The sequence below is a fragment of the Rhinichthys klamathensis genome, unplaced genomic scaffold (assembly GCF_029890125.1).
Source record: "Rhinichthys klamathensis goyatoka isolate OS25496 unplaced genomic scaffold, OSU_Roscu_1.1 h1tg000194l_1, whole genome shotgun sequence".
Classification (NCBI taxonomy): domain Eukaryota; kingdom Metazoa; phylum Chordata; class Actinopteri; order Cypriniformes; family Leuciscidae; genus Rhinichthys; species Rhinichthys klamathensis.
Window position 1 is genome coordinate 887,466 of NW_026606720.1, and position 9,739 is coordinate 897,204.

Below are 9,739 nucleotides of genomic sequence, written 5' to 3' on the forward strand. Positions count from 1 at the left end.
ACTAACTTTAACTGGAAAATAACTTTATCCTAGAGCTGCTGTAAAGCCAAAACAATCTCTGTTACTTTAATTTCCTATTATCACTGTAAAGCTGCTTTGAAACAATCTATATTGTTAAAAGTGCTATATAAATGAAGGTGACTTGAGTTGACTTGATATATTGCATGTTCAGATATTCATAAAACAAAATATTCTGGGGGCCATGAAAGCTTTGTGAAAATGATAAAAAATGCTGGTGAGGAAAGAGTTAATAATTATTATTTGCAGTGGAAAGGTTAGAAAGCACTAGAGGCAGAATTATGCTAAATTTATATGCTCTATGTATTTGTTTCCAGTGAAATCAAACTTCAGAGGACTTCAGAGGCCACACCAGGCCTCCTGAGACGTGTTAGATACTTTAAAAACACTAGCATGCACTGGTGACTTCACAGTCAAACTAAATCAGAACACAAATAGAGTTCATTACCTGCAATTTTAAATGAAGATGCAATGGTGGTCATTTCAGAGTATTTGAAGGTATTTCTAATAATGTGAAAAAAAACCCTGTTTTTCTTAGAGGGTGTTATATTGTGCATTCATTTAATTGCATAACTATTATATTATTAAGTTGTATTATTTGTATAACATTATTTACAGTTAAGGTCACATTACACAGTAAGACACTGTGGCTAAACATTCTAAGCTGCATGTTTGTTTGTGTATTTATTTATGGTGTAAAAACATACACATTTTGTTTGCTCTCTTCCTCAGGTCAATTAAAGTTTTCATTGTGTAAGGAAAATGGAAAATGGAACATATTTTTACTTCATGTTGTTTGAAAATCTTGGGTGCATGAGATATGCTTTCTTCACCTTGGGGTTTATTTTTTACTGTGCTGTCATATTCTTTAATGTTCTTATTATTCTTGTAATATTTCTGGAAAAGACATTGCACAAGCCCATGTACATTCTGATTTTATGCTTGTCCATCAATTCCGTATATGGTACAGCTGGCTTTTTTCCAAGGTTATTGACAGACCTGCTCTATGATGCGCATATAATCTCCTATGAAGCATGTCTCATACAGAGTTTTGTCATTTACTCATATGCAGCTTTTGAGCTTACAATATTGATGCTAATGGCATTTGATAGGTTTGTTGCAATCAGTAAACCTTTGCATTACAACAACATAATTACCAAACGGTTTCTAACTTTTCTAATATTTATAGCATGGATTTATCCAATTACTTTTGTTGGTATTGGTGGTCTTTTAACTGCAAGGCTGACAATCTGTGGTAACAAATTGCTAAAGGTGTACTGCCACAACTATGAAATTGTCAAACTCTCATGTGTGAACATTACTATTAATAATATTTATGGTCTGATTGTAACTATCACAACAATTTTTATCCCTTTTTGTTTTATACTGTATACCTATGTCAGAATTATTATAATTTGTCAAAGAAGCACACGAGAGTTCAGGAGCAAAGCATATAAAACTTGTATTCCACACATGGTGATCCTTTTAAATTACTCAGTTGCTATTTTTTGTGAGCTCATTTTGAGTCGATTTATTAATGGAGAACTTCCTATAGCGCTGACTGTTATCCTTTCACTTGACTTTATTGTAATACCACCCTTTGTAAACCCTATTGTTTATGGTCTAAACTTTCCTGATATCCGCAAAAAAATTAGACATGTAATAAAAGCCTCAAAATAGACTGCTTTGTTTCTGTTGTACCAAACCAAGTTAGAAAAAAATGTAAGATAATTTTTCAATCAAGCAGTCACTCACCTTTTAGTTTTTAATGCACTAAATGTGATCATTTTCACCTCTCTGAATTCTATACAGATTTCCTTTAAATTACCTCCTCAATTAATAAATGTTTGTGAAAAATTGTATAAGGGTGTTAGAAACACAATCAGAGCATAACTTTCTTAACTGAAAGAATGAAGGTGTCAATCCATTTTGTATTCTCAGATTAATAACTTTATATATAGAATATAAGATACTAAAAAATAATTTTTAAAATGCTATTAGTGTTTTATAATTGTATTATCAATTTACAAAAAAATATTTGTCTATTTTTTTTAACTGGTGTATAATTACAATATTTTGTTCTGCATGTAAAGTATTATACTATCAGACTGAACCTGGCTTTTTTATTATTAAGGATTCAGAAATCAGTTTTTAGAGGTACAAACAATAGCTGTCTGCATACTTTATCAAATAAATAGGGGAGAGCGGGGCACAACCTAACGCATTTTGGTTTTGGCTCAATTATTTAAAAAATTATTAAAGGAGAACTCCGGTCAATTTTAACATTGAGCTCATTTTTTTGTACATTTGGAGTGCTGTCAGTACAGACAAAAACGACAAAAATCGGTGTTGCCTACACCGGGTTATCCTCTTTTTAAAATTCGCACCCTGTTGACTTCAATGGGGCAAGTTCTAAACCTGCTTTTAGCCTCTTAACAGGGTCAAGTTAAGAGTTTTGTCAAACTGTAACCTCTGTCACCCAACCAAAATCACACAGACACAGACACACACACACACACACACACACACACACACGCTGTTGAAAAGCTAATATTATCTCATCTTTTGGACATTCATCATATTGCATTGGTTTTTATTTCTTGTAATAAAACAGAGCACTACTCTTTTTATTTTTAAGTTACACATTCTACATTGTTTAAAAAAGAAAAACAAAAGTGTTTTTAATGGTAGTATTATTTTATACAGAAATAAATTATTTATGATTCAGGTGAGAATAAAGTTCAAGTTAATTAGAATTTTAAAGAAACAAATATATTTATCTGAAAACATAGCAAATTAATTTTTAATTCATTCAGTTACAATTACCAAACATATCTCAAGGTCTTTTGAATGAAGGGTGGCAGTCTTTCATTATCAACTTTTGTAGTGGACTATATACTGCAGTATTTGTTCTCCATTTGAGTGAGATGTTTTTATGTGGCTAATTGAGCAAAATTTTAAATCTATCATGTACTTAAAATGTTATGTGTTTAACAGTTTAACAGTAACAGTTTAACAGTTTGGATTATCATGTTTTCAGAGTGATATAGTAGAGGAGGAGACCCGGGTCCAGTCCAAGTCCAAAATCTGGTTTGAGCAAAGGAGTGGTAGGGTAACAGGATCTACCTTCAGAGCAGCCACAAAGACAGACGGCAGAAAGCCTGCATATATGTCTCTGATAAGACAAATATGCTACCCAAAGTCACATAGTTTCACCAGTGAGGCTACCAGGTATTCATGAGCATAGAAGGATTAGGGTAAAATAGGGCATGCAGTGTGTAACTGCTCCTGTGTATAAAATTGTAATTTCCAGATGGTGTACAATCAAGTGAATGGGATGTATGTAAAAGAACAGGGAGGGTAAATCCAGGAAGTACTATTCTAAAAAAGCAGGAGTGTAAAACCAAGTAGTGTCAATTTGAAAGAGCAGGGAGGTACCAATGTGGGGTGGCATTACTATTGTCCAAAACTAATGTTATTGTTGTTTCTTCAGATGGGGATGTCAGCACGAGGAATTGGCAAGAAAATACTATGAAATGCAGCATCGCCTCTCACACACGGATGTCATGGTAGGAACAGCTGGATTCAGGATTTCACCCCTGCACCCATTTATTGGGGCCTCACCTGATGGATATGTTTCCTGCAGCTGTTGTGGTTCAGGTGTCATAGAAATTAAGTGCCCATTTTCTGTAAAGGACCTTTCTGTTAATGAGGCAGCAAATTCTGTTGCACACTTTTGCCTTGAAAAAGATGCGCAAGGAAAAATTAGACTGAAGCGGGACCATGCATACTATTATCAAGTGCAGATGCAGCTATTTGTTACTGACAAACCATATTGTGATTTCATTCTGTGGACTGAAAGAGAAAGTACTTCACCTTTTGTTGAACGTGTCACTCCTGATGTGGCATACTTTGACAAAGAATTGGAATGTGCTTGTGACTTCTTTAAAAAATGTATCATTCCAGAGCTGCTAGCCAAATGTTTTTCTGCACCAAAACCAGCAGCATTTACCAATCATAGTCAACAAAAGTGGTGCTACTGCCGGTAGGTCATTCATATCAAACACACCAGAACAAATATCTGCTTGGGTGGAATTCAGTTAGAATGGGTGGATGACCCCGCATCAGAATAGCGAGTGATCAAAATGATCAAAAGTAATGTCACAACAAGGAAGCAAGAAGTGAGAGACAAAAAGGTTTATTTCCTGGTTGAGCACATCTGTAGCCAGTCACATCAGTTCAATTTACTGTACATCCCCATCACTGGAAGGGCACCACAGATTCAGACACATTTGTAAGTGCACAACATATGCTCACAATCTTAGGTCACATCATTTTCTCTGTCTATGTCCGTGAAACTTATGGGGACAGTGCTTTGCAAGACTGTGTACTTTTGACGGAGAACTCCTATTACTCTTTCAATGTGTATCCTAAGAGAGGCAAGGGAATCACAAGACAAACCAGGAAACAGGACCATGACTAAATTTCAAAATAAAAGACATTTTTTTTAAAACAAGAAACCCCTTAAAAAAAGGCAATGACGCCTGACTTATTGTAAGTGAACATCCACCCCGAAATCAAAACAACAAAAAGTCCTAGAGGATTGAAGAACGATAGTGGAGATCGAGAGAGGCCAGGCCTGGATTTTATGTTGTGTTTTGTGTGGCCAGCAGTCGTCTGCGAGGGGCTGCTGGCTTATACTTTAATTGTGTAATTGTTTTATTTTATTTATTAAACTTGTTGAATGTTCGCCGGTTCCCGCCTCCTTCTTCCCATAACAACTGAACCTTGTTACACTGGTGCCGAAACCCAGGAAGAAAGAGGAACGCGCTGTCAGAGAGCCCTCGCCGCTGTTGGGAATCCGCGGTGCAATCGAGCATGGCGGGCAGATTCCGCCACCATGGGCGCTCGAGGTGGTGCGCTGGAGTGAGTTGGCGGAGGGACGGTCGGGCTCGCTGCCGGCCGCCTGGGTGCTGGAGGGGTGGCTGCCGTCCGTTAGGGAGCGGAGGAGTCGGCGCCGTTCGCCGGAGCCTGCTGCCATCCGCCATGAAGGGTAGGAGCAGGGAACGGGGGTCTCCTGCCGTCTGCCCGAACCCGGAGGAGCCGTCGCCGTCCACCAGGCGGCGGAGGAGTATCGAGCCGTCCACCGAGGGCTATCCAGCGCCACCGCCAGGCACTGCAGAGAAGATCGCCCAGCTGGTGGAGGACCAGATCGCAGCGCGTTTTGGGAACCGGACCGAGATTTTTTTTTCCTCTCTCCCTCTCTCACTCCTCATGCTTCCGTCTCCTTTTTTTCTCGCTTCGTCTGTCCATACCCCCAGGTGCTGCGGCCACCGTGATCGGTCCCCCCAGAGGGGGGGACTAGAGCGTAGACTCGTGGGTACCCCCCGGCCTGCGACGGCCGATGGGGGTATGTGGCGAGCAGGACGAGGCCGAGGGCCATGAGAGAGCGGTGCGAGGCCGGTGGCGTGATTGCTGATGAGCGACACCTGTGAGACGTACCGGTCTCATATCTCTCACGGAGGAGCGGAGGCATAAAGGAGGAGCTACGACAGTGGAGATTGAGAGAGGCCAGGCCTGGATTTTATGTTGTGTTTTGTGTGGCCAGCAGTCGTCCGCGAGGGGCTGCTGGCTTTTGCTTTCATTTTGTATTTGTTTTATTTTATTTATTAAACTTGTTGAATGTTCGCCGGTTCCCGCCTCCTTCTTCCCATAACAACTGAACCTTGTTACAGTAATGATGACTGATTTTTGAATGAATCATTTGAGTCGATTCATTTAAATGAATAGGAGAAACCAGTTGATAAAAAAACTGTCAGAATGATTAATTCACGAGTAGAGCCGATTTGATTCACGAGTTCAAGTTTGATTCAATGATCATGTCGCTGTTTTTGCTAATTTACACATTTCTTTCTGGAGCTGCTGGTGTGTTGAACTTATTATTCACACAGTGATTAATAAATAATAATAATAATATTAATACTTTTCTTTTTTATTGTACAAGCTATTTCTTGACCTATAAACTATCCCAAACTGTCTGGGATAATCACTCATGCCTTGACTATAGAAGATCTGAGACAGGGGGAGGAGGTGACTGAGTTATTTGAGGCAGAAGGTGAGCTTTAGAAAATTAAGCTCTGTTGTTTAAATTTATTGAATTTTAATTGTGTAGGTTAAATAGCGTCAGTATGTAATAGCTCTTGTGAATGTGTGCAGAAAGGATTTGTAAGTTGCTAATGTAATGAATATGGTGTAGTTTTCTTAAAGGGGTCCTTGATTTTGATTTCACTTTTTCAACTTTAGTTAGTGTGTAATGTTTCTGTTTGAGCATAAAAAACATCTGCAAAGTTCACCCAAACCTCAATGCAAAGGGAGATATTTTATTTTACAGAAATCGCTTTTTAAGGATTAAAACAAATGGCTGGTAGGGACTACAACGATTGTCTTCCCAGGTTGGTGACATCACAAACCCTAAAATTTTCATGCACCCTGCCCCCGGGAACATGCAACAAAGGGGGTGAGGCCATGTTGGGCTACTTCAGAGAAGAGGAAGAGTTGTTGCTGTGTTTTTTACACCCTGGGAAAAGTTTATCTTAAGGCTGATAAACTTAGAGAGGTAAAACATATTTTTAACTCTGTCCCTGAACATTATAACTTCAACATTTGTCTGTGCATTGCACATTTTACAAAGAACAGCTTCCAGAAAAGAGTACAATGCAGGCAATATGCACAAAAGCTTCTCCTGCAAGACGTAGCCATTCCTATTTTGCCGGAACAGTCTGTTGTTTATGGATCACAACTTTTAAGTGTTATCTGTAGCTGTGCTTTCTATTAACAGTTTCAATTATAAGCTTTACACTATATTAACAAAAGTTTTTGAGAGATATCATTAGGAAGCATGATTAGTTTTCACTGTTATGCCGATGATACTCAGCTCTATATCTCTTCACGCCCCGACTAAACTAGCAAATTCAAGAAATTAGCCCAGTATGCTCGTTCTTATAACTCATTCACATCTGAAAAAGTCCTAGATGCTTATATTAGTTCCCCAGAAACTCAAGAAATCGAGTCAAACTGTTTTGGAGCAAATCCAGTTGAGTTAGTGAATAAGTTTAATATTTTATGTGTGGCCCGGTGTGGAAGATAGTGATGACACCAGACCCAGAGCTAGAATTATAAAGGGTTTTTTATTCCAGACTGCGTTTTGAACGGCGCAGCATTAATTAAGCAGAATTTCAGGAACTTCAATTCGACAGGATTGTGTAAATTGAACTAAAACAATGAAGTTGGCTTTTCACATCAAAATGAGTCTCACTGTCTCTTTTTTTCTCTGTCACAACTTCAAATGAACCCTTCACAAACTCAGCCTGACTAACATAGACAACAGTAGCAGCCTTTCTCTCTAGAAAACACATACACAAACGGTTATAGCATTTGTCATCACATATTACCAGGAAAGCTACTTTGTCACAAGCAAAATACAGTACAATGAATATTAGAAATCACACTTCTAGTATTTGCATAAACCTGTCAAAACGATCACACACTTTTACGCTCAATATCTCACAGTTTCACATACCCTCATAATGTTAGTATGTTTTTTAGATAAAAAATAATCATAATTTAGAAATAAATGGCATTTTTCCTAGCCTGCTTTTAGCCTCTGATTTGAACACTCTGTTTGAAGGGGCGTGTCTGCTGTGGGATTCAGTGTAACCGCGGCCACTGCTGTGATTGGCTGACATGCTTGCATATGAAATAGCTACGCATTACATGTGAAACTCTCTCCCGAATACTTTTACTACTGCTATTATACGTTTTTACTATAACAGCTATCGAGATTAACGAATCGTGAGATGTTTTTAAAGTATTTAGATCTATTCCCATCACATAAAATGTTGCCGTGATGAGCATTGAGCAGATGACTGTGATCGCGAGAATGAAGATCTTATCATTGCAAAGCAGTTTCTGCACTCTCTCTGCTTTCACCAATGCAAACACGATGATGTAAATACAGTAAGAGCTTCGTTGTGCAGTAACGTGCGTCATTGATTTCATAACGAGTTTGGCAAGTGTCCAGATAAACTCGCGCTGTGTGGAAAGATTGTTCTTTGATCGCTTTCTGTATATAATTTGTTCACAATTTAAATACGATTATTTTCATCCTACTAAAAGAAACGATGTGAAGCTGATATTTTAGTCACTGGCTTGACTTACTGATGCATAAACAGTATTGAACGATTTTGAGAGAAAGATTACCTGTCTGAACTTGAACAATTACACATCAGAAAGTGTTGCTTGGTAGCTCGATCCGAGGCCAGCTCTGTATTGGCCCAAGTTGAGGAAACAGTCGGTGAAATGTTTGGAAATTTCCAGAGAAAATAAAATTAACCCATTGTTTCTTCAGAGGCTCAGATGAAGGAACTAAAAAATACTTTTGTGTTCATGTGTACATCCACACTGAGCAACTGCCATGCTTCGGCTGCGCAGTTCCGCCTGGCATTGAGGGCTGGCATTATGCAAATATTTGGAGGCGTACATATTAATGATCCCGACTATTGCGTCACAGTCGGTATTGTGTGGAGAACCGACCGTTTTTCAGGGGTGTTTTTCATAAACGTGAATTAAACGAGAACGCGAAAACAGTCCAGTTTGAGATTCACTCTATGTCATGTCCATGCACTGAACTCTTGTTATTTGACTATACCAAGGTAAATTCAATTTTGAATTATAGGTCACCTTTAAGTTGTGTCAGTGTAACGTTATCGATAGCTAGCCTAGCCTGGCAAGCCAGACCTACATCAAGATGTTAGGTCTGGGAACTCCCAATTGGCATACCTCAATCCGAGGGGCGGGATAAACGGTTGTCTTTCAAATTCCCTCTGCATGCAATAGGACAGCGCTACAACCAACCAGAGCAACGAACGGCTGTGGCTGAGTGAGTCCTGAGCGTTTTTCCACCAGCGGAGCTAGTTGATATATTAAACTTTTGCCGTATCCGGTCGTCAAAACTCCGAACACATCTTCCTTTTTTAAGAATGACTTAAGTGACGTTCTCTTAACTCCCTCCAGAGTCGCGGCCAAAGCCGATTCGAAAGACCGCTGTTCGCCAGCAGCATCTTCTTTGTTTTCAAGTAGCAGGGAATTCAAATCACCTATGGAAATCACACGGGGGAACCGTCACAACTCTGCCGTCATTATGTTAAGCCCGCCCACCAACTCAATACACGATGTGATTGGCCTGACCATAGTTTGGTTTTTCCAGCTCGAATGCCAACGGAGAGTTGCTAGACTACACTTTACTGCAAAAACTAACTTTTGACTTGAGCTCCGCGACTTCTAAGGGCCCCCCAATTGCAACATCTCAGATTGTGCCCCCCCAGAATTTTGGCTTGCATGACGCCCCTGGTCAGGAGACTGATCAGAACTGAAACATATTGCCTACTAATTTGTATTTATTCTTAAGATTTCTAAGCATTTTAATTTGTCCAATTCCATCTCTTGTCTATTCACAAGAGGTTGCCAGGTATGGCCGCCAAATTTTAATTATCAACTTGAATTGCAATTTATTCAATACAATTTCCTAATCATTTATTGTCATGTGTGTTCCTGACAGAAATATTCACAATAACAGACATCACTGAAATTTATGATATCCAAGTGGAAGAGGTTTATATAATTAGTGCAGTGGCAATCAACCTCCTTGTTCCCTGGTTGAGAA

General features: G+C 39.0%; 1 protein-coding gene across 1 annotated transcript; it reads left to right on the forward strand.

Moving 5' to 3' along the window:
• The first annotated feature begins 442 nt into the window (after positions 1 to 442).
• LOC130095962 (olfactory receptor 51L1-like) lies at positions 443 to 1,729 on the forward strand. Its single transcript, XM_056262569.1, has 2 exons — positions 443 to 516; positions 751 to 1,729. The coding sequence occupies exon 2, from the start codon at positions 781 to 783 to the stop codon at positions 1,696 to 1,698; it is 918 nt and encodes a 305-aa protein (XP_056118544.1). The 5' UTR covers positions 443 to 516; positions 751 to 780; the 3' UTR covers positions 1,699 to 1,729.
• Positions 1,730 to 9,739: the final 8,010 nt, after the last annotated feature.